Below are 24,596 nucleotides of genomic sequence, written 5' to 3' on the forward strand. Positions count from 1 at the left end.
ACTTAGGTTGCTTTAAATTTTGATTCAGCAAAATTGCAAAAGACCTTCCTACTTACGGGGAGCAGGTATGATGGAATTCATCCCATCTACTAGTGGATCATTGTGCCTGTTTGTTTAGCAACTTATGTTGCTTGCCTTTTAATTCTGCAAGATGAGTAATGCTTTGTTTGGTGAACACGTGTGGCGTCTGAAGAACATACTGTACTATGCTGCAACAGCTGTCAAATCGTTGTTATTAGAAGCCTACTTTTGTGTGGCAGCTTAGTGGAAATAAACGGGCTTGTTCCTTTAAGTGGTTGAGGAACTCCCTTCTGCCTTATGTATGCCTTGACATTCAAAGACATAATCCCTTTAGAATAGCTTTCCTTAATCCCAGCACTGTTGCATGTGGGTGGAGTAATGATACTGATTTGTGTTTTTGTTGTTGTATTGCTTTCAAGCCAATTTATGGAGGTTGGGGTGAATGCTGTTCAAGAATTATTCTCAGTTGGACTGACCTATAAGCCCAGCAATAAATCAGTAATATGTGGCTCACCATAAGAGTTGGACTATGTCTCCTTGCCCGGCCATTAGTTCTGCTAGCTTGGAATAATGGGTCTTGTAGTCTAACACATTTGGGAAAGACTGTCCTGGAAGGTTCTGTAGTACAAAGCAAATGGGAGTAGGGTCAACACAGAATGGATTGTCCCTTCTTGACTGGGACAAGTTCTGCTCTGTGTCTCTTATCTATCCGCAAGTTCTGATTAGAATAGAATTATATTATGCATTTATCCAGTACTTGTTGAAAGTTGAGCTGGTTGGAGGGCTTATTACTCCTTATCACAACCTCATTCAGAATGTCCTCCCTCCATGCGGACAGGCTGTAAATTTGGGTAGAGCTCATTTTGGTAACATCATCACATTACTAGGGACCAGAAGCCGGGGGAAAGTTTAAAAAGCAAGATAAGGCAAGTTCTGGCCACCCCATCCTAGGCTGAAAATATATTTGCAGAGTTTGTACAGTGTAGACCAGTGTTTCTCAATCTTGACAACTTCAACTTCCAGAATTCTGGATTGAGAAACACTGGTGTAGACACTGCAGGTGGCTAATTCTTGTTTTGAAAGATTATAGAATTGGGATACCCTTTGCCAAGGAACAGACAAATTGCTTAGGGTGGCAATGTCCTGCTTGCTTTCCTTGGCAGAAATGATTTCATATTTGTATACATTCATGATTACAGTTGGCTAGATGTCAAGTTTTTTGGGGGGGGAACAACTTGTGGGTGTTTTTTGTCTCTGAGGCCAAGATTGCTTGAAAACCATGGAAACGGCTTTGCCAATGGCAGGCATTCCATATGATTCAGCCAAGGCTTTTCTGAATGTTTCTGCTTGGTAGAAGAAATGGGACTGAGTTTGCCTACAAAGGGTCTGGTCCCTAGGTTGAAAAAGACAGGCTTTTTCGTTGCATCAACTTTGTGGGAAGAGAGAGCGAGCTTTGGACTCATCCAGATCGAGTTTCCTATTTTCCTGGCAAGCCAAATAATATTGGGGGAGGGGGGTTGTTTAAGGTGGGAAAACCTCTGCAGAAGTGCCCCCCAGGTATGAATAGTCCTCTTTTTTCCACCATGGCTTCTATGGAGGCAGAGAAGGATGCCTTCTCCTCCCCCTTCCTCCCTCCCTCCCTCCTTTTGATTTGTTGGAAGTAGCTTTCGTAAGATCTCAAGGACTTTTGCAGGCAGTGTTCTACTCTGGAGGCCATTGCTTCTCTTTCACCCCTGGTTCAAGGGTAGACACTCTTCATCCTGGTGTAGCCTCCTCTGAGCATGTTGCTGAAATTTGGAGATGTGATTTCATGGCATTTTGACTGAGGAAGGGCTTTGAAAGTCTCACATGCCCTAAAATAGGCTTAATGGAGCTTGGAAAAAAAAGAGTCAAAACTCCCACCCCCAAATCCAGGAAATTGGATTTTGTTGATTTGGACTAATAACACCAAGCAGCAAAATTCTGTTTGCAGCAGACCTAACTGGTGATAGCATCCCACAATTTTTGGAGAAAGTTCTTACTCATTGCATAAAATTTCAAACCCAATAGGTGTTCATCTCAATTGTTGTCCCTAAATTGCCTGCATGCATATAGTGTGAATAAAGCTCCAGTTCTGACTCTGAATTTTTCCTAGTTGCTTCAACTTATTGATAGATCAGCATCTGTGCTTGGAAGCCATTTGCATTTTATTTTTAATCCGCTGTTTCCAGCAGATTAGCATGTTTTTCCATGTTTGAAATTGCATTGTCTATTATTGATCCAGATTTTGATGTTAGAAAACACAGTTCTAGGAAAGTACTCTGGCCTAATGAACTATAAATGGTTTTGTTTATTTTTATTTCATGTTACTTTTTTTGCACAGATGGTTTTAATTAAATTGGATTTTTCAAAGTGCTTTTTAGAAGGAGAAGATGGATGGAATTCAGACAGTTGGATTTATAGCAAGCCAGTATATCGCCATAGAGAAAGATACTTGTCTAACATAGCTTTGAGCGTTTAACAATTCCAGATTTACGGTAGTAATATAAAATGATTTGTTTTAGAATGGGGACACGCATAAAGTATATTGAAAGAGACTGTGGACTTTTCTGTTGACAGAATTAATTTTGGCTTAAGATGGGTTGGATTTTTTTTCCTGTCAAAATCAGGCAGCTGAATCACTCATTAAAGGTATTAAAAGTATCAACAAATCCTTTTATTCTGAAAAATGGATTTGTAGTAATGTACAACTTAAAATATAACATAGGAAAATCAGAACAAAATTAAAAGATTCTTTCTAAGAAGCCATAATAGCACAAAGCTTATCCCACGCTATAGGCAGGATCAAGCCATTTAAACTTTGGTGGGCTGAGGATGATGGAAGTTGTAGTTCAGCACTTCTGGAAGGCAGTAGACTAGGAAGGGTTGATCAATCTTATCTGAAGAAATCATGTTATTTGCTCTGGATGTTTACTTGCTCCAAATGTTCCAATCTCTGTCCTCTTTGACTGGATATCCTCAAGGCTCTGGATGTTATTTTAAAAAAATAGAATTTGTGTGGTGCATGTGTTTAGATGTGTCATGGTGGCACAGAAATATTTAGAAGATCAGAATCATGGCATGTAGACCCTACAGGCTCACAGGAAAATCTTACTTATTTGATTTCTATGCTGTTCTTCCTTCCAGAGAACCCCAGAAGAGTTTCAAAAAGAAGGGGGGATCATCTTCAATTGTTTTCTGAAAGAAGACATCTTGGGGCCAAGTGAACATGTCTTGGCAGAGAGTTCTGTAACTGGAGCTCTGCTATGGAGAAGGCCCCATTCTTATCCACTGTACTGTGGCTATACCCACTGGTGGGATCACAAGTGGGCTTCGTGTTTGCTTAGAATTAAGTTCCATCTGTTTCAGTGAAACATTTTTTCCAAATAAATATGATAGGATTGTAGCACCAGCCTCCAAACCTATACACACCTGAAAGTCTTGTTGAACTCATGCGCGCACAGGATTTTACTGCATGAGAGAAATCATGCACATTTGCTTAAACTGTGAAACTAAACCAATTTGTACCATATGGCATATTTGCTTTGCATAATGTATGTATCTTTCCCCTGCCCTTTTTCTCTTTACTCTGCATAAAGATAAACGAGATTTAGCATCTCTTTCGGCTTCTAAAGCCTTGATCCCAGTCATTTTTGTTTGTACAGACTTAAGGGTAGAAAGCTGCTTTTATAAGCTTATTTTATGTGAGAGCACAACATCTTTTGAATAGGAATTCTGTTCCCAACTTCAAATGTTGTGCTTTTTCTGTGCTCCAGAGGAACTGGAATATGTAACACACAACCTTACATTTGTGGATGGCTCATCAATAACTTGGTGAAGCCAGTCCACCATACAGATGGCGGGTTTCTGTTTGCACTTTTTCCTATGCCTATTGTTGCAATACTTTGGAGTCAGAGAAGTGAAGCCCAAATCTTCATTTTAGTCTGGCAATGTAGGTTTTTTTTTTTTTTACTACTTTAGATTTTATTCACTTTTTGTTCCTGGCTCCTGCAGTTGGCTGTGTGGGTGGAAAAGGAAAGTCCGCCGAAGCATAGAGTGATGAGATTGGCAAATGTTGTTTCTCTCTCCAGAAAACATAGCACTGTTCTGTGTTTAAAATCAGATCAGTTCATGCTACAAGCATCCTTAGTAATGCTTTCTTTTTGTTTTTCCACTGTTGAAAATGTTACACGCGGATCCCCCCCCCCATTAATTTTAAAATTGGAATTAAGCAAGTGCTTAAGATTTCAGGTTGAAAATATGTTGGGTGCTGAAATATGTCAAGAGATGCCTTTTGCTATGACTTTTCTTCTCTACCCTGGCATGTGGTTGAATGGAGAAGTGGGTCCCAAAAATTATCTGGAAATATTAGCACATGTGGAAGAGGTTTCTAGCAGTAACATGAAGAAGAGAGGGAAAAGTGAAGGGCAAGAGCTGAACCACTAAACAGAAGACATGGAAGTGGTGATGGTGGGGCTCAAACCATACTAGACCAAAGGTCCCACTGACCTACAGCTCCCATCAATAGCAGTCATTAAGGCCAGTGGACAGGGATTATGGAAGTGGCAGTCAACATCCCCAGAATGACTTGGTCAGCGTAGTCTAGAAGAATGGAATGTTCTGAAGTTGAGCATTCTGTTCCTGAAATTATAGATTTTGTACCTCTATGAATAAATATGAACAAAATATGAATGAGTAATGAATGAATATATATGAATAAAATTCATATTATTTTATCTAGTTTATCCAAATTTTGCTCCAAACAGAGCAGCATTCTATGAACTCTGAATATCAACAGACCTCAGGGTGCCATCCATGGGCACTATCGTACCTGTGGATTTCTTTTTTTATTTATTTCTTTAAAAAAAAAAAAGTTTTAAAATATTCTTTTTATTTTAGACAGGAAGCTGACATGCTTCCCACATCATCTTTATTTCATAAAATGACTCTGGGCTCTGCAGGGACTCCAAAGATGTTCTTGGAAGATAGAAGTGAGCAAGGATATACCCTGGGGTTTAGTTAACAAATTCCCATTTCCGTAGACAAAAGACAGTGGTAAGCTGAAAGTAGGAGAGGAGGTATTCTAAAAGGCTAGAAGAAAAGTGCAGAGAGCATCCAGGTCTGTTTGCTTTGGTGTGGGAATTGTTTTGTGACTGCCCACCTTCACAGCAGCAGCAATTTTGCAGATGGGAAAATCACAATAGCTGTTGAAAAGCTTAGGGTTGTCTGCGTAAATTGTGCAGCTAGAGTCTTAATACAGTAATTTTGTCTTTGGTTGTTCCTGCAATTTTTCTACTCTGTCGAGTTTGTTCTGGTTATGCTCATCACTGGGAACATGAAACAGAGTGGGAGCAGGAGCCCAATGTATCAGTCAAAGAACACCTTTTGCTTTTGAGATTTTAGCAAGCAGCTGCCTACACACTTCCAATTATATCTTTATAGCCGTAAGAATTATAATTCTTTTTTTTAATAAACGAATGCAAGCTAAACATTCTCAGGATCTACACATGGAATCACAGCATTTACATAAACTTGTTTGCAGATCAAAACCCAACAGTGTGCTGTTGTCTGAAACTAATCCATGGTGGGAGGAAGGAGAACAAGAGACTTTTTATCTATGTTATTTGAAAATCATTTGGCCCTTGTTGAGATATCTTCCGTTTGTACCAACCTGACTGAAAGTCAGAATGGAGCACCCATAACAAGTATACGGTATTTAGAGTATAAGAAGGTTATTACAGTTTTCAACAGTCTTGCTCCGTTTTGATGCTAGATGCTTTCAGTGCTCCCAGAAATCTGATAACAGCTATTGATATATGGTAGAAGTCTGTTGTTCCCCAAAACAGATCTCTTTCACCTGGTTGACCCAAGTGTATTGCAGACTTTTCTATAATACAAGCATCACACATTCCTCTAAACAGTATCTCCAGATTTTTGTAGGATTTTGAGATGGATTTTCTAGATTCTTGCATGATATGATTTTCTTCCCCTACCTCTTTTTTGTGTGAAAAGCTGAAGGCTACATCATGGGAATAAAAAGAGCATTGTCTGTGTTTATGTTGAAAGTCAAAGTTCCCTTTTACCATCTGATCACAAGACACTTCCTTGTAGAAGAGGCTGTGTGTGATCCTCTGGAATGGCTGGGTTTCTTGGTACCCTTCAGTGTGGTCTTAACTAGAGTAGAGTCTAGCTATAAGTTCAGGTTAAAAATATACTGTCTATGCTGATTTATTTTGGAGATAGAAGTATTGATTCAGTTGTCCTGCACGTGAGGAAGGGGTGAAATGATGGTGAGTACGGTGGCTCTGCTTTACACATAAGGAAATTTAGTTGAGTTCTTGACTCTCCAGCTTTCTAAAATGTTGGGGACAACTTGGCAGGTGGAAATTCTCCTCCACAAACAGATATCTTCCATATATAGAAGGCAGCAAGAATGGCAAGAGAAATAAGCAAGCTACTGTGCTTAACCCATTATCCTTTTCTGCATGGAAAATAGTATACAGTAGATGCAAGGAGGATGAACCCTGCCTTCCAGATGATTTGGACTCCATCTCTCATCAGCTACAGCATACATGGTCATGGTTGTGAAAATTGTAGTGCCAAATATCTAACAGTCACTGGGTTGCCTACTCCAGTCTGATGGTCTATTATATTCCAGTCTTCCACCTGTGCTGTCCTTTTCCACCTATCCATATGGTTACAGCATGCTGTGTGTTCTTCACAACCCAGTATGAGGTTGATAGACGTTTGTCCTGTTCTGCAGTTGCTTGCTAGAAAATCCTTCCTGTTTGGCTCTGAGCCTCATCCGATAATCCAGATGACAGGTTGGACTCAGGAGGGTCCATCCATGTGGCAGGCACTGTCCAAAATAGGCTCTATAATGTAAATACTTATGCTGATTGGACCATCTTCCTCTAGCGCTCTATCCTTTATCCTGTGTCCTCATATTAACAGGGGGAGCTTCTACACTTTGGATAAATGTTTTGTCTTTTTTTTAAAACCTTTTCACAGGGTCACTGACCAGACAAGACATAACCTATAGCATGTGGCCACATACTCACATCGCAAATGTTGATATATTAAGAGTCTGTTTACATCAATGGTACCTGCTTCTTTACAGCCCAATCCAGAAAAAGTGCCTGGCACAGGGTGTCCCAACCACAGCTTCCCTCTGCAAATTCCACGTAATTCAGCATTTGCAGTGGTGTGCAGAGGTCAGTACACTCTGTACTAAGTGCTTAATTTGGATCAGGCCATAAGCTGGGTATTGTCAGCCACTGCTTTGGAGGGGTTAACCTAACCCTAACCCTACTAACTTTTCTGCTATTATTAGACATTTATTTGCTTCAGTTTTATGCTAGGTTCTGGGCAGTATGCCCTGTGTACAACCATATCCTTGGTGCTGGATATTTGATCTCAGAATCCACCAGGCCGGAGAGCTAGCAGCCCTTATCTAAGAGGGTTTTGATTTTGCAATTCTCAAATTCTATCCTGTGCATTAAGTGCAGTAAAATCTCCTCAAGATGAGCTTGATCTCCCATCCAAATACTTACAAGGTTCAACCAAGCTTTTTTGGTACCTGCCAGGGTCTACCAGATGCTGCCACCTGTTGTGACAGCCTGTGTCTGATGCTTGACACACCAGTTTCAGTATGGGGAAATTGTGAAAGACAGCACAGGTACCCAGTATGGTGTCCATATGGTACTGTGGACACCTTTATAGCCCTTTGCTAGAGGCTTCCTTCTTCCCCTGGTCTTTTTCCCTAGGCACTTTAAGCTTTAAAAAATTAAGCTTTTTTAAAAACGCCTTTATTAAACAAACATAAGGAAGGTAACTAAAAATGCAGATCCAACAAAGGAACAGTAAACAAAAAATCCTAAAGCTAAAGCAAAATCAAAGGAAAAAGGGGGATAAGAATACAGTGAAATTCAAAGTGTTGGTTAAATTAGGCTATCGAGATTCCATTGCACTAATTGAAATGTAATACAGTTACTGCACACAACTTTAAAATACTGGCAGTCATACCGCCACGACCGAAGAGGAGTTTGGGGGGACCAGATAGTGCAGCCAGAGTGGGAAAAGGGCTTGGTACAGCCCCCAAGTCGGGGGCTGCTGTTCCATAAAGAGAAAAATACTTCAAATGAATTGTGTGCTGGGGTTTCTTGAGACTTTTTGCTGAAAAAAGAAAAAAATGAACTGATGATTTATGGATTTGATGATTAGAAAGGGTAGATTATGGAAAGAAGGAAACTTCGATGTAATCTTAGAGAGAGAGGGGGTGAAATATAAATGTACTTACAACTGCTGTTAAGAAGACCAGAAGCCACTTTTCTTTATTCTTTCTTTTTTGCTTTTTCCTTCTTTTCTACTTCTTTTTCTATATTTCTTTTTCACTTTTCTATTACTTTTCTCCATTTCTCTTATCTTTAAGTCAAAATTTGTATTGTTTTTACTCTGTGGAATAACTTCTTTAATAAAAATTATATATATGCGTATGTGTATCTATCTTTTTTTTTTTTAATCCATTCAGTTGTGTCTGATTCTTGAACAATGCATGGACTAGTCCCTGCAGTTTTCTTGGCAAGGTTATTCAGAAGTGGTTTGCCATTGCCTGCTTCCTAGGGCTGAGAGAGCGGGACTGGCCCAAGGTCACCCAGCTGGCTTTGTGCCTAAGATGGGACTAGAACTCATGGTCTCCCAGTTTCTAGCCTGAGGCCTTCACCACTACATCAAATTGGGTCTCATCTGTCTGTCTGTCTGTCTGTCAATCATCTACCTACCTAGTCTGTCTGTCAATCATCTACCTACCTACCTACCTACCTACATCTCTGTAACTCTATATCTAAAAAGTGATGGTCCCCATCTTTCAGTGGAGTGGTGGCTGATCCATGGGGAGCCAATGATGAAACACTGTTTTATGCACACACACAGTGTTCTTCTCTGCTCACATATGAAGGTGAATGAATTCGCTACCAATAATGACTCATAGCCATGGAAGGGGGAAATTGGGACTGCCAAGTCAGAATCCCCAAATCAGGAGGGCACATTGTTTGGCTGGCTGGCTGGCTGGCTGGCTGAGGGCCACGCCTGCTGCTTCTGCCTCTCCTTGCAAACTCTGGGTGGTGCATTTGGGATTTTCACCCACCCCCCTGCTGCAGCCATGCCAAAAGCTCGGCTCCCAGATGGTTAGGGAAAACTTTGCCATCTCCCCAGCCAACACTCTGGATTTGCAGGTTTTCAAAATCACCCGAGGGGGAAATTCTTCTCTGCCCCACTGGGCAGCTGAATGTAAATATTTCAGTTAGAAGCCCTCCCAAATAGAACAGCAGTGGCCACAGCAACAGTATTCGGTTTTGAAATTCTGTTCCACCGGTGGGGGCCCATCTTTTTAAAAAGAAAAAAGCTGATGGTGTGGGTCAGCCATCTTAGAACAGAAATTTTCCATCCTGCTTACAGCCAGAAGCCCTGGGAGTTTTGATACAGTCAATAGTAAGTTATTCTTTATAGCAAAAATGGGAATGTCTTTTAAGTAAAACCAGAACACATTTTACTGGGGTGTAGCTTGAATAGTAAGGTTGGAGTTACACTCCAAGTTGCACTCACTCCATTCTCAGCCCATCTAGGCCCACAGTTCAACAGCAGCTCAGGACAACAAAGCATGGACCCAACTCATGTTTTCATTTATTTATTTACAAGATATAAAAAAACCCTTCACTCTAGAGCAGGGTTTCTCAACCTTGGCAACTTTGAGATGCTGGCTGGGGAATTCTGGGAGTTGAAGTCCACCCTTCTTAAAGTTGTCAAGGTTGAGAAACACTGAGTTAGAAAGTATTCTTTACTGTTTTCTGTCTTTTACGGTTGATCAAGCAAATAAATCAAAGCGTTCTCAGCCATCTGTATCCTTGAGGCCACACTGCTTTTCTGTCTGAACTGCACTTCAACCATTTTTTCAAGCCCTCACTGGTCTTTGTTCTAGTTCCATCCTGTTAACTTCTAAGAATAAAGTAAAGCTATTTTGTCAATTGTGACTTGGTCTCGGGCAGCAACGTGAGTGGGCATGTAGAATTATCATTTGGACTTGAAGGAAGTGCTGGGTCTGTGAGTTAACACTGGACAATCACTGTGGCGTTCCTTGCGTGGCTGGGGGATTGCTGCTTTAACTCCTGCATGAGCCTAGGAAGCTTGGGCAAACCAGTTTGGTTGGATTTATGTTCAGAAGCTAGCTCCAACTGATCCAGATTGTCTAATTGATCTGAATGGTCAGAGAGTTGAAATCTCTGGTTTGACTTGAACCATCCGTTCGAACATACCAATTTGATTTGGACAAAAAATGTATTCGTTGTCCAAATCAGTCCCGTTGAAGTTTTGTTGAATTGAAGAAGATTCTGATAACCAGCTTTTTTGGCAGAATACCCCACCCCCACCCCAATGGGGGGGGGGTGCTTAGTTATATTAAGGCATAGAAACAACAGATATTTCCTCCCTCACTGACTACCTAGTTTTACACTATACAAGGCAGGGATAAACCTGCAAATTAGGGCCTTTGAAATTCTTTCTAATCCCTTGACCACTGATGGCCATAGAAGGCATGGTTATTTTCTACTGGGTAATCAAAGTGTTGTGTCTCAGGGTGTGTGTGTCTGCTGTTCTGTTGTTGTGTGTCTGTGTTTATGCATGGAGCATAAGGGAATTTTCTGAAATATTTTTATTCCGCAGAAATTTCAGTGGATTTGTATAGTTCTCCTAGTTCCCTTCCCTGAATCCGTTCTGTTCTTTTGAGGTACAAGTACTTCATCTTGATTTAAGGCTCTCAATCTTGCACTAGAAGCTGTGGTAAAATTTAAGACACTGGTGGGCAACCCAAAACTTGCTTTCAACCTATTTACATGGTGCCTTTCAAGGTTCTGTTGAAAAAACTGGCAGCCCATCGACATATTTTCCTGCTGTTTTTGAGTCAATGGAAGTACGCTTGGCAAATTAACTCCCAGAAAGCGTGATATAAAAGGCCCACACTTAACAAATGCCTATAGTTTTTCATCAGATTTTGGTTTGATTGATTATGTGCCATCGAGTCGGTGTTAACTTTTAGTGTCCACGTAGATAAATTGTCCCTAATCTGGTCCATTAGGTTTTTCAGTGGTGTGCTCATCGTATCTGAGTCCATCCACCTTGCTGCTGGTCGTCCTCTTCTTCTCTTTCCCAGCATTATAGCTTCTCCCAAAATCACATAATAAATTTCATGCATCAAGGTTGCATTTCACTTGCAGTTCTTGATCATTTCTAGGCTTATCGTCCCCATCCTTAAGAGCATTTTTGAACCTTGAAAAAGTTTCAGAAGCAGTTTGTGTTAAGGCTTATATAGGTGATGAGATTTGTCCTTTATATAAAAAAAGCCAGACATTTTACCAACAATGCCCAGGTTCTTGGAAGCCGGGAAAATAGCTCTTTGGATCCCAGCCAGAATGTTGCTTATTTTTCTAAATACGCAGTCCTAATTATAAGATTGCTACCCACCCTTCCTCAAAGGGATTCGGAATACTTTTGTCGGCTCTTAACAGACTTCCCCCCAAAACCACTTGTCAGACACTTCCAGATCTGCATGCTACAGCAAGGGGGAGAAGAACCTAGGATGTGGATGGGGTTTTTGACCACAGAACCATATTTGTCATGTGTTAGCTTAGGTCTTTCTTTGAAGTATTTACTCTTCTTTATGCCTTTTAGAAATGTTGTTTATTTATGACGTAATTTTGTACGTTTGAACACGTCCCGTGTCAGAGGCTGCAGCACAATCTGGAGAGTTGGCTCACTCTGTAAGCAGCTGCACCACCCCATCTGAAATGTTCTTCCACAACTCCTCAGGTTGTGCAAAGTGTGACAGTTTTGCCCCAGGGTTCTCTGGGAAGCTTCAAGGCTTCCTGAGGTGCAGCCCTATTGGCACTCCTCAAAATGCCTTAAGTCACTACTTGAGTTGCTGATGCTGTTGGACTGGCTTTGCAGTTGGCTAGAGTAACTTGGTTGAAAGATCTGGACTTCCCCTGCAGCATGCGTGTGACATCCCTTAATGCAAGTAGGACCACTTCAACTAAAATTCCTAAACAATATCACACTTCCCTCTAGCACCTTGTGTGCAAGCCATGTCTCACACTGCCTTCTCCAACATAGTGTCCTCCAGATGTTGGCATTTAAATTTGTAGAACTCTGCAATTCTGGGAACTTTGCTCCCAGCTTATCTAGGTGATCCCACTTTGGAAAGGAATCTAGATAGACCATCACATATGATGGTTTCCCAGCACATACAACCATACACATACACATACACACATATCCCAAATTATACAGCAAGTAGACATCCAAGGACTTAATTAAGGGATTAATTTGTATCTACTCTGGCAAAAATTTCCAGACCATTCCCATGTAGATTGGCCCAGAAACGTAGAATAGTGTCAGAAGGTGGAGAGGCATTTGAGGATATGGATAGAGAGAGAGATAAACAGAGTGATGAGATATTCATATGTTAAGAATGAATTAATATGAGAATTTCTCAATGTGTGTGTGTGATTGGTTTTACCTTTTCTGTTTTTGCTCTGCAGGATGTAGGCATTTCTCCAACCCAACGAGATGAAGTGATTCAGTGGCTGGCCAAACTCAGATGCCAGTTCCACCTTTACCCAGAAACGCTGTCTCTAGCCGTCAGCCTCTTGGACAGGTTTTTAGCTGCTGTGAAGGTAACAGTTTGACCTCTAAGATCTTTGGAAGGGTTGATCATTGGGGCCCTCCATCCCAGCTGAGCAAAGCCTTTTTGTATGAAATCTTCCATCTGCTGTTCACCTGGACCCTTGATGTTTGACTTACTCTGCTGTGGAGACCACAGGGAGATGTCCTGAGCATCTCTGTGAGCACTGTGGGCTGAAGGCAATGATCTTCTCTTTCATGTTTATTGGCTGGAACCGAGCAATTTTCATTGCTCTGCCTGCCCTGGTGTTTTCTCAATTCCAAAGGCTCATTTGAAGAGGCCCAGAGTGTTAATGTTATGGGCATAACAGGATTTGTTGCTGCTGATTGGTCTTTAAATGCAAAGTTGAAGTTTATATTTGTGGTGAGAAAAAGAACTGGGAACAACACTTTTCCACTTTTTCGACCAAAATAATCTGTTGCTTAGGATAGGATACCATGATCATTTGGGACTGCTTCCATTTCCATTTTTGGGATCTAATTTCTTGCCTGGAATTAATGTCCACCAAGAAAAACATATTTCCCTTGCTCAGCCTTGTTTGAATATGGGAAGGAAGAAGGTGAAGTATTCCCTGTTGGCCAGGCTAAATTAAGCCTCCAACAGAAATTAAAGATGGAATATTATGCCAGCTTTCCTGGGAGCAAAGTCTTATTGAACACAGTACTTATTTTTGGAGGAACATATAGAACAGCCTTCCCCAATCTGGTGCCTTTCAGAAGTATTGAAATTTTCTTCCCATAATTCCCACCCAGCCGAATCAATTACTGGGAATTATGGGGCTGAAATCCAGCACACCGAAAGGCACCAGATTGGAGAAAACTGGAATGTAGCATTATGCTGTTGTTACCATCTTCTTCTGTTACTGGAATTATATCTGGGATTCTTCAACAAATGGAAGTTGAATAAATTCTGTCCAAGTCCAGCAACTTGTAGGGAAGTTAGAAGGTTCTGAATATAATTTTTGCATTAACTAAATGCCCCATGTGGTGGGGTGGTGGTGGGAGAAGTAGGGCATTTAGAGGGTGAGGTTTTGCAGCAATGGCCAGATCAAATTCTAGGAAAATCTTATTTACCTTGTGGTTTTTTTCCCCATAGAGGGTTAGAAAAGGCCACCAAATTTAATAAAGTTTAACAATATAACTCATAGTAGGCGTAACATTCCCATTGCCATATACTTTTCAGCAAGGTGTGAAGACAAACCCTTAGTTTGTTGTTTGTTTGCCTCTATTATTTTTGTCCTAAATTATGTTACCAGAAGAAATACCCCCCCCCCCAATTTCTGTTAATACCACAGATAATTTTATAAACCTCTTACTGTCTTTGGAACATTATACAGCTGAGTATGAGAGACCAATATTACTCAGCATAGAAATGTCAATTTATAAAGCTCTACAAAGAGAGAATTTAATAGGAATGCAAACCTTTTTCCAGTTGCTTAACCCTGAAATCTGTCTCATTTTTAGCAGTCATAATGTTCTTTTAATGCTCTTTTCTTAAGCCTTGTGTACTCTACAGCTTGGGGCTTTACCATCTGGCCTGAATTAGTCGCTGAATAGTTTCCAGCTATGGATGGAGTTTTGCTTACTCAAAATCTCCCTCATTTTTCCTCTCCTCCTCTAAACAATTCTACAGTCCCTTTCCTCATAGCAGTTTATGTTTTAGACGGCACAGCTCTGACTTTGGTGGATAGAACTCTGGGATTCTTGTATTTGGAGTGGTTTCCCTTTCTCCTCCTGGAAGGAAATGAAGACTTAGTTGCAACTAACACCCTGGTGTTGAGGGATCTGAGAATAACAGAGGAAGGGAATGCTCTCAGCCTAAGACAGTGGAAGCAAACCTTTTGGGGCACATGTCTCTTGAATTAGATTCAGTATGTGTCCTTCAGCAGATAGAATTCATGTTTCACCTGGAATTGTCTTCTTAGCAACATTTCCACACCATCAAGTGAAGATGGGTGATATGTCTAGAACTGTGAGGCTGTTGGGTTTACTTGATAAAGAGCAAGTTCTCACGTTTGAGCCTATAGATGCAGATCCATCCATTCCTGCTTGCCTGCTTTAGTGGATATTGGGAGCCAGAATCCATCCCTGAATTCTTGGCAGAGAATCAGAAGCAGTCTTACCTCCTTCTATTTTTCGGTGGCTTCCAGCACTCTTGGTGTAGATTGCAGAAGCTGAAGGCACCAGTTTTGCCCTCAAAATGGGTTGAAAGATTTGATCCCACCTGCAGAAACAATGCTAGGGTGGCCCCATAGAGACCATGAATTACCCATTCTGCTTGATTAGGAATAAGACGGGTTGCATAGGTATTCCAGAACAAGGCCTGTGCTTGACTTGTGAGTCATGTGCCAGGAGCTGCGTACCAGAAAGCATTGGGTGGGGCCAGGAAAAATAATTACAACAGTTTGTTTACATTTAAATTTAATTCAATTTAAATAGAATGAAGATGATGACTCTTTAATTATGCATTTCACAATTCTCCCATCATATTAAAAATTAGAATTTGGTAATTAGTTTTGCAGTTGTGCTGGAGGTTGCATCAAGGAGTTTCATATTTATTTACTTACTTACTTATTTGCTACAGTTTACATGCCACGCAATCCACAAGGCTCAAAGTGGCTTACAACACCAACAATAAAACTCCATTAATAGAAGCCATCATACCCAGCAAGAGTACCTGAGGAACAGCTGCAACCTCCAGTCCCATAGCAGGGGGGTCCCTCTCATCATCAGTCTGTTCCAGGGCTCTCCAGAAAAGCCAGGTTTTAATGGCTCCCCACCCCCCATGAGTAGGGTGGGAGCCAACATAATCTCAAGGGAGACAGTGACTGAGAACCCAAGAATCTCTCATTGACCACCTGTATGACAAAGAGCTGGAGTTTGGCCCAAATTGGGGAAATTGATCAGTGGGCCATTTGGATTTCGACATCTCCCCCCCTTCCCCTTTGCCCTATAATTTGGAATATACTGTGATCTGTCTCAAGATTCATTCTCTAGTAAGAGAGAGGTGCAAAATGCCAGCCAAGTCTCCGATTGCATTTTATGCAGTTCGGCACCCGCTGCACTCTATTTAACCTCCTTTATTGATTTTTTTCCTCTGTGAATCTTCTCATTGAGCCTCTCCCTCCCTCCCCTCTAAAGATGTTGAGACTTGCTGGGTGCCAATTATGCTAATAGACTTGGTGGATTCCAGGTTGGCTTGTCATAATGGAATATTGATTGTCTTGTCCCCCCTCCCCCTTTACTATGGCTTTCTGAAAACCACTGCAAAGGAGGAGAATAGTGAACCTACAGACTGGGATAACCAATGCTTGGCATTCAGTTTTCTTGAAGAGTGGTTGGAGGTATCCTTTCTGAGATTGTACTACTTTCTTCTTTCCACCTCATAGGCCCGTCCGAAGTATCTGAACTGTATTGCAATCAGCTGCTTCTTCCTTGCCACCAAGACCATTGAGGAAGATGAGGTAAGCCTTCTACTCAATGCCTTGGAATTATAATGGCCACTGCTGTTTGCTGACATTGGAGTGAGCGGGAATTTGCTTCCACTGCCGTGTGAAGCAGGATGGAGGGCTTGTATCTCTTCGGATCATTGGCCTTGTACATCTGCCCCGTACTGGGCTGATGCTGGCTCAGTTAGCAAATCAAGGAAGCAGCTTCTCTTTTTCTGCCTCTCCTAGATGGTTGAGGGACCACCTAGGTCCAAAGCATCGTCAGGCCACCCAGAGCAGAACTGCTGTGGCAGGAATGACTTTGGGCAAAATCTGGAGAAGGTTTTGTTGAGGTTTCCAATTAACTCTCTCCAAAATGTGCAGGCAAGCGAAGGCTGCTTTTGCTAGACCACCCATGGTGCTGCTTATCTGAGCAGAGATTGGAGCGGGGGGGGGTTCCAGTAGGCTGCACGAAGGAGAACTGAAACTCCCCAAACCTGTAGTTCTCCCCATCACAGTGGGGACGGTGTGGAGAGAGCTTCCTTGCCCTGTAGCTTGGAGCAACATCAGACTGCTGGCGCAGCTAACCAGATGCAAGATACCTCTCCTATTTCTGCTAATAGTAATACTTGCTTACTAAAACATTTCGACTTTGCTCTTTATTACACACTCTTTATTACTTTGCTCTCTATTACATTTATTAAAGATTGGGGCACGATGCACGGTTTGCTACTGCAGAAGTCATCGTATTTCTTTTTTAATTAGATCATTTCAACTTTGCTTGTCAGCTGAAACGGGCTCTGGCGCTGCTTTTAAAGACGGGGGGAATTTACAGTGGCAGGCAGATACCTTGTGATCTGTAAGGTATATTTGCTGCCAAATATGATTGTTGTTATTATTTAATTAAAGCATTTTTGCCTAGCTGTTTACCTGAAAGATGTTCTCAGAGCAGCTGATAGAGAGTGGTTGGATAATTGGGAATTACTAATAATTTGATAAACCGTTTTCTGCACATTGTAGCTGGGAGATGTTTTTGTCTGATTAGTAATCAGGTCTGCAGCCCTGGCTGATTATGGCTGATTTCCAAAAGCGGAAGCCGAGTTCTTAGTACTTGGACAGGAGATCACTAAGAGATCCCAAGACTGTAAATGACACTGAGAAGTGGGGGGGGCAGGGGGGGGAAAGCATATTGGAAGAAGGCAGAGGCAAATTACTTCAGTATTTTTAAAAGAAGTAAAACAAATTGGTACTAAAATTGAATGAATAAGACTGACTAAATAGAGGTGCCTTCATGGGCCTTGGTGGTGGTAGAGCAACTGGAATTCCCAAGAAAAGGTCTCCATCCTTGGGAACAGTGCAGGAGAGGACACAGATCAGTGAGCCTCTGACAACAGGGGCATCTTCAGAAGGTCTTCTGCCAGCCTGGAAGCCTGCAGAGGCTTATAATGGGAGAAATGTTTCTTAGGAAGTCAAGTATATGGCTTTAAAAGTCAATACCAACACCTTAAATTTTGCCAGTACTGACCTTTCAGTACAGGCATTATCTGGGCCCGCTACTTTTAAAAAAAATTTACTTATTCACAAATCTCTCCATACTGCCCTGCTGCCAAGACACTGATTTTGCCTAAATTTGGGGCAGGGACAGGGGAAGACATTGCCCCCAAAGCTCAGTTAGTCCAAACAGTTACCAGGGTTGATGGTATCAGAAGCCGACTCACATTCCCCCCGCCCAAGTCCAGCCTGGCTTGTCCATTGAAGAAAGCAGAACTTTTGATGGTAGCGTAAAGATTCCCTGCAGGATCTTGCTGCTTTCATCATACCTCCTTGCCACCTTCTTCATCAGCTTCCCCAGAAATGGAAGGCTTGAATCAAGCTACACTGGAACATACGTCCTGAATCAAAGATGGGCCTTACTGTTGCCTTCATTCGGTGGAGGACATGTTCTATCCAGAAAGAGACATTCATAATCTCCCTTGATCAAGCCTGGATTACTACATTTTGAATTAAAAGTAATGCCTCCACCTCCATAACTTTATTTTTGTTAAGGATATTTTAATAAATGAAACAGGGAGATAACCCTTGAAATGAGCTCCTTGGTTACTTATATTTACTTCTACACAGGACCATCACCATTTGCTACACGCTTAAGCCAACAATGGACAAACTTCTTAAAGCCATCCCAAAAGAGCTCAACGCTTTGTCTCTTCAACTAGGACCGTTCTTCCTCTTCTGCCCCTTTGAAACAACGATTAAGCAGAGTTCAGAAGCACAAAAAGAAACTTTTGCTGCAACATGACAGTGTTAGGCCTCATGAGCCACCCAAGAAGGAATTGCAAAGTTGGGTCTCACCCATTACCCCACCAGACATGGTGCTGTGCAACTGCCACCCTTTCCCAAAATTGAAGGAATAACTTTGTGGGCATCTGTTTGACTCGAATGAAGATATGGAAAAGACTACCAAGACCTGGTTGAAGAGAGAAAGTGTGGAGTTCTTTCGTGATGGTTTTAAAAAGATTCTTGGCAGTATGTTTTAGCAAGTGGTGGTGATTATGTGGAGAAGTAAATAGGGGTAACCAAATAAGATTATTTTCCTGTTTCATTGATTAAAATATCTCTATTTAAACTAAAGTTATGGACATGAGGCATTACTTTTTATTCAACCCTCATATAACCTGCCAGGGAGAAGTTAGGAGGTGGCTAGTGTACTACCACCTAAAGGTTGTCCTGGTTGGGGAATGTAGTTGAACAACTTTCCTCAGTTATCTGCTGAGTGTTTCTTGAAGGTTGATCTCATCCCTGTTTCTTTCTCGGCTTCGATCCTGCAGAGGATTCCAGTACTGAAGATATTGGCCAGAGACAGTTTTTGTGGCTGTTCTCCAGCGGAGATTCGCAGAATGGAGAAGATTATTCTGGATAAATTGAACTGGGATCTTCACACAGCCACTCCATTGGATTTCCTTCACATTGTAAATATTTGGAACAAAAGCTATTCTACTGCTATGCATTTCTCAGCTGGAAGATGTGAGAAAGATGGCTGGTCCCACTCCCTTAGTTGCCCTTCAGGATACCAAGTGTTAAGACTAGGCGGGTGGGGTAACACACATCATTGTGCTAAATTCTAGTGTATGTGTTCAAATGCATTTTTCATTTAACTTGTACTTTTGAGATTAGGGCCCATTACACCGAGTTGCAATAGCAGGGCAGGAACGTATCTCAGAAATGTCCTCTCTTTGATATAAATTCAGAACAATTTCTGAATATAGATATAAATTTCAGAAGAATAGAAATTAGGGCACACCTTGGCAATAAATCTAGAACAATTTCAAATTCTTTTCAACTGTTGTGACAACCATCTGCAAGAGTTGCACGGAGCACTCTGAGAATTGTGTGTTTGTATGTGTGAAGTGGCAACCTCTTCCCCAAATGGCACTTGCCAGATTTCTCCCACTAAACTGGTTTCAGGCTGCCCTCAGAGTAGGTATCTCATGCCTCCTTTTGAGCCACTTTCTTAAGGCTGCTCTTTCCCAGTTTAACCTTTATTTAATTATGGTCAATGACTGGCAAAATAAATTTTAAAAACTCTCAGAAACAGCGGCCAAGTTCAATTAAGACAATATACCTGTCATACAAAACCTAAAAAATTAAGACTGAAAAGCTAGAGAAAGGGGAGAATTGAATAAAATGCAAGCTAAAACAGAAAGTAAAATAAAAGTGGAAGAATACAGTAAAACAAAAGAAAAAATAAACATTATTATTATTATTATTATTATTATTATTATTAATTAATTAAATTTCTCACCCGCCCATCTCCCCCCAATGGGGGAACTCTGGGTGACTCACAACAAACATTAAAAACATAAATATATATAAATACATAAAACATCAGTTAAAAGCATTACTAAAAAGGGGGAAGGAGAGTTCAAGAAGATGAAAAATCTGAGGCTGAAGACAGGAGGCCTCTATGGGGCTACCCATCCCCATGCTTGAGGTATTCCCTCCCCACCCCAGGCCAAGTGGGAGAACCAGGTCTTCAAGGCCCTTCGGAAGGCCAGGAGTGAGGGGGCCAATCGCACCTCCGGGGGCAGAATGTTCCAAAGAGCGGGGGCTACTGCAGAGAAGGCCCGTCATTCTACTTCCTAATAAAAACCCAGTTGCAAGCAAGGGAGAGGTGGTTCGTGCCCTCCCTGCAGATCACAATGTGCCTTTGCCAGCAGAGGTGCTAAGTGTTGCCCTGCTCTTTCCCATCCCAATCCAGTTCCATGCGGTTGCCTTGTCCACCCGGCCGCAGCTGCTGACCAGCTTGCCTAAGGTGAATCCGTCCCAGCACGTTGCTCTGCTCACCAAGCACTTGCTGCATTGCCTGGCCTGCTACCAGCTCCTTCAGTTCAAGGGCTCCATGCTGGCCCTGGCCATCGTCAGCCTGGAGGTGGAGAAGCTGATCCCTGATTGGCTCGCCCTCATCATTGAACTGCTGCGCAAGGCACAGGTAGGGCAAGGCCATTGCCCCTCGGGGGAAAGGGGGGCTGGTCTCTCGCCTGGGCTGCTGTCTTAGCAGGAACCAAGGCCTTGTTTGGCAACGGGCCCTACGGTTGAGATCCTGGCGATGAGCAAATGGGCCTCTGCGCGTGGAGTTACTTTATTTATTTACAATTTCATTTTCTGTCCACCTCTGTACTCAAAGGGTCCTTTTTCTGTGGTGGCTGGGGAGGATAGGAGAGGTAATTCTGCCACTGCTTGAAGATACTAGGTTAGGAAAGTTGGGTGAGCAAGCTGGTGCCACCCAGATGCTGGATTACAGCATGCTATACCCAGCAGGTAAGAGACCGTGGATGTGGTAACCCAAACCATTTGAAGTTCAGCAAGTTACCTGTACATTTATTAAATGTTTGACATGCTGGTGGCTTCTTTAATGTTGTATACAGCTTGTGACTCGAGGATGACTCTTTGCTCCTACAGAACATGCCTGAAGGTTGCAAAAACTGATGGAATTCCCTCTCCATGAGTGGGACAAGGCTTTTTTGCATTGGCATTTTAGCCATGGCACTCTCTTGCGTGGTACCAAGCCTTTGGCAAGTCTTCTTGAACTACACAAGGGAGTTGCCATCTTTGATTTTGATCTCCAGTCTTGTAAATGCTAATGACTTCCCTCCTTGGTTGTTTTAGTGGTTGTGGTGTAGAACTGGTGGTGTTTTCTTTATTGTTCTAAGCTTTGAGTTTTATCTCAAGCTGAAGGGAGGAGACGGAATAGCTGAAATGAAGGGACGTGGAAGATACAGGTTGGCCTGTGTTTGGTATTGACACTCTCAGTGAGGGAACAAGAGCGGTAAAGAAGTAAAAATAAAAAAAGCTGCTTTAATAATAAACAGGGAGCTACCTAGCTTGTTTCCCACCTAATGTTCACAGCTTCACAGTGAGATCCAAACTTGAACTAAGGAGGCTAACTGTAAGAGCTGTTAAGCAAAGGATCAGCCTGTCTTCTGAAGTTATGGATGCTCCATCACTGGAGGGTTTCAAGGAGAGACTGGACAGCCATTTGTATGAGGATTCCTGCACAGGGCAGGGGGTTGGACTAGACCACCTCCAAGCAACAGTTCTAATGAAAGTAACAACTTACAGAATCCTTTTCTCTCTCCTTCCTTTCCCTCGAAATCCAGATGGATAGCTCCCAGCTGATTCACTGTCGGGAGTTGGTGGCTAAGCATCTTTCCACCCTGCAGCCTTCTCTGCTGCCCAACTCGGTGTATGTCTACAGTCCCCTCAAGCACAACCTGGTGACTTGCCCCACGGGGGCTTTCCGATTCCACCCACCCGTGGTCCCAGTCCCTGATTCGCAGGACAACAGCAAACCGGAAGTGCCAGCCAAAGGATCCGCCTCGCTCTGCCGGCGTCGGCCCCCTCCCGGCAGATGCAAGCCCACGACAGCCAAGCGTAAAGTGGAGGAGATGGAGGTGGACGACTTCTATGATGGGATCAAGCGGCTGTACAATGAAGAGTGTGCTCCCGATGGGGTGGAGGGCAAGGCCGCCTCCGTGTGCAGCATCGACGTCTCGTGGCAAGGAGGCAGCGTTTCCCCCTGCCCTCCGTTGCAGCCCGTTTCTGTCATGTAGTCCAGCGTTTCTCAACCTCAACAACTTAAAGATGTGTGGACTTCAGCTCCCAGAATTCCCAGCCTGGCTGGGGAATTCTGGGAGTTGAAGTCCACACATTTTCAAGTTGTTGAGGTTCACAAACACTGATGTAGTCCTATGTCCCCATGGCGCCTTTGGTGGAAAGCCTCTTCGTGCAGATGCAACAGCGGGCAACCATTTGCCTTTTGGGCTAGTGGAGGGAAGGCTGTACCTTACAGGGTTAAGCAGAAGGGAGCTAGCTATCCTTTTAAAAACATTCCCCTTTCCCCCTGGTTTTCCTTTCGCAACTAATGATAGTTTAACTCTGTTCGAAGTTCAACTCTGATTTTAAATACTTTAAAAAAAAAAAAACCCCAAAAACCAACCAAACCAAAAAAAAAAAGTAGCAAAAATTGTTTCTGTAGCGTTCGTTTCCACTGTTTTGATCTACTGTTGTATGTTGTAATCTCTTGTATTGTTTTGGAGAATTGACAGTGTGCTGAATGCTTTCCAAATTTCTAGCTGTGTTCTCTCTCCTTATTCCAAATTTCCTTCATTTCTAAGAATTCCCTTTGCCTAACTTTTTTTTTTTATTATTTCCAAATGCCTGTTGTATGACTTCCTAGATTTTTGCACTTTGATTTTGGGTAATACTCCCTTTATATCTTTTGCGAACAAAAGAGAAACTCCTTCTCTTCGTTGGAGTTCTTTCCTGTCATTCTAGCACTTTTGGTCTTTGGAGTGTGGTGTCTAAAGCTAAATCTGCCTTTCAAATTAAGAATTTTTTAAAAATAGAATCTTTGTAAACTGTTCTGTTTTAGAAAGCAAAAATGGAGACCCAAGAAGAGTGCTGTGTTTCGTTTGGGAGGGTTAAGCTGCACTACAAAATAATTCAGATTCTTAATTTAAAAGAAAATCTTCGTGGCTGCTGTTGGACTGACCAAAACAAAACATAACACGTTTCTTGTGTTTCTATATACAGACAAGCTTTGATGAGTTTGTGCATCAAATGCAAAATATCATGAAACAAAACAGTTGGTGGGCATTGAAAGACCCTGTCTCTATTGGGCCATTCTGTAGTTCTCTGTTTTCACTCTTGTGTAAATGATCATAGATTTTCCCCCTTCCTTATGTTTTCTCCCTGACCTTTATGTTTGTGTAAATTTACACTTAAGGACAAAAAAAAAAAAAAAAAAAGACTTTTATAAGATCTTCTGTTTCAATTCTAAGTGCACTGCTTCTTGGAATGACCTCTCCTTGATTTTAAAGCTCTCTTCACAGTCCCTTGGAAGGTATTGCGTTCGCCAGTCTCACGGAGAAAGGCTTTGGGTAGCAATAAAAACAAATACGTTGTCCTGCAGCTTCTGGGTCTTGGATTTCTTTCAAAGTGGTCGACCAAAAAGAGTCCAAATGGAATGAATGAGTTGCTCAGACTTTTAGCTGTTCTGTGTTTCTCTCCTGTCTCCTTTTGCCCACGGTTAAGCCAAAATGTTCTTTGAAATATTTCTTCTCTTTTTGTAAGACTTTGGAGAGCTGGGTGCAAGGGCATTCTTAACTGCACTGAACCAGGTTTTAATGGCAGCCTTTGGCTCCCTCCTGTGGCCTCCTTCAGCCTCAGCTGCTGACTTCATGGATATATTTGATTGATTGATGATTGATTGATTGGATTTCTAGTCTGACTGTATTTTGTACAACTCAAGGTGGCCTGGATAATGCTCCCTCCTATTTTCCCATGTAGTTTTCTTGGCATGATCCAGAAAGTTTATCATGGATGTGTTGACAGATTAGTTTACAATATTGGTGTTTCCTGATGCTGTCCCATCCAAACTGGGCTTCTGTTAAGACTGACTCATTGGCCTTTCCGGACTTACCGTGTGAGCCCTGGAAGGTCACACATCCAGCCTTAAACTCACCCTGATACTATTTCAGTGAGAAGTTGGGGAGAACAAGGGAGCAAAGCCTAAAATATTAACTATCACTGGGAGTCTTTGGAGATCGTGGTGGGATATAAATTTAGTAAATCAACAAATCCTCACAGCAGGTCAACCAAATTTGTTGGGCCAAGTCCAATGACTAGCTCAAAGTCCCTCACTGAGCTATAGCTTTTCCATTTGGGGCTCCTCACTCCTCTTTCGATTGAACACATTGTGGCTGTTAGCGTAGAATTTTGACAACTCAGTGAATTAATAAATTACAGGTGTGGTTCACCTGTTTTAATTTTCACAGCTCTAGGCTTAGCAGAGCGGTCTTCTGCAGGATCAAGAGATCTCATTGCAAGCTGCAGGAGACG

General features: G+C 42.1%; 1 protein-coding gene across 1 annotated transcript in view; it reads left to right on the forward strand.

The window, feature by feature from the left end:
• Positions 1-23,666, forward strand: part of CCNI (cyclin I) — a 46,532-nt gene extending 22,866 nt beyond the window's left edge. The window contains exons 3-7 of the mRNA XM_015887804.3: positions 12,630-12,764; positions 16,161-16,235; positions 19,025-19,165; positions 20,455-20,685; positions 21,854-23,666. Of these exons, the coding sequence (XP_015743290.1) occupies positions 12,630-12,764; positions 16,161-16,235; positions 19,025-19,165; positions 20,455-20,685; positions 21,854-22,306 (1,035 nt within the window). The 3' untranslated portion in view covers positions 22,307-23,666. The remainder of the gene's footprint in view (positions 1-12,629; positions 12,765-16,160; positions 16,236-19,024; positions 19,166-20,454; positions 20,686-21,853) is intronic.
• The last annotated feature ends 930 nt before the right edge of the window (positions 23,667-24,596 follow it).

Source organism: Python bivittatus, unplaced genomic scaffold (genome assembly GCF_059951505.1).
Source record: "Python bivittatus isolate LINGU-HERP-01145 unplaced genomic scaffold, Pbiv_v1 ctg000070_np1212, whole genome shotgun sequence".
Lineage (NCBI taxonomy): Eukaryota > Metazoa > Chordata > Lepidosauria > Squamata > Pythonidae > Python > Python bivittatus.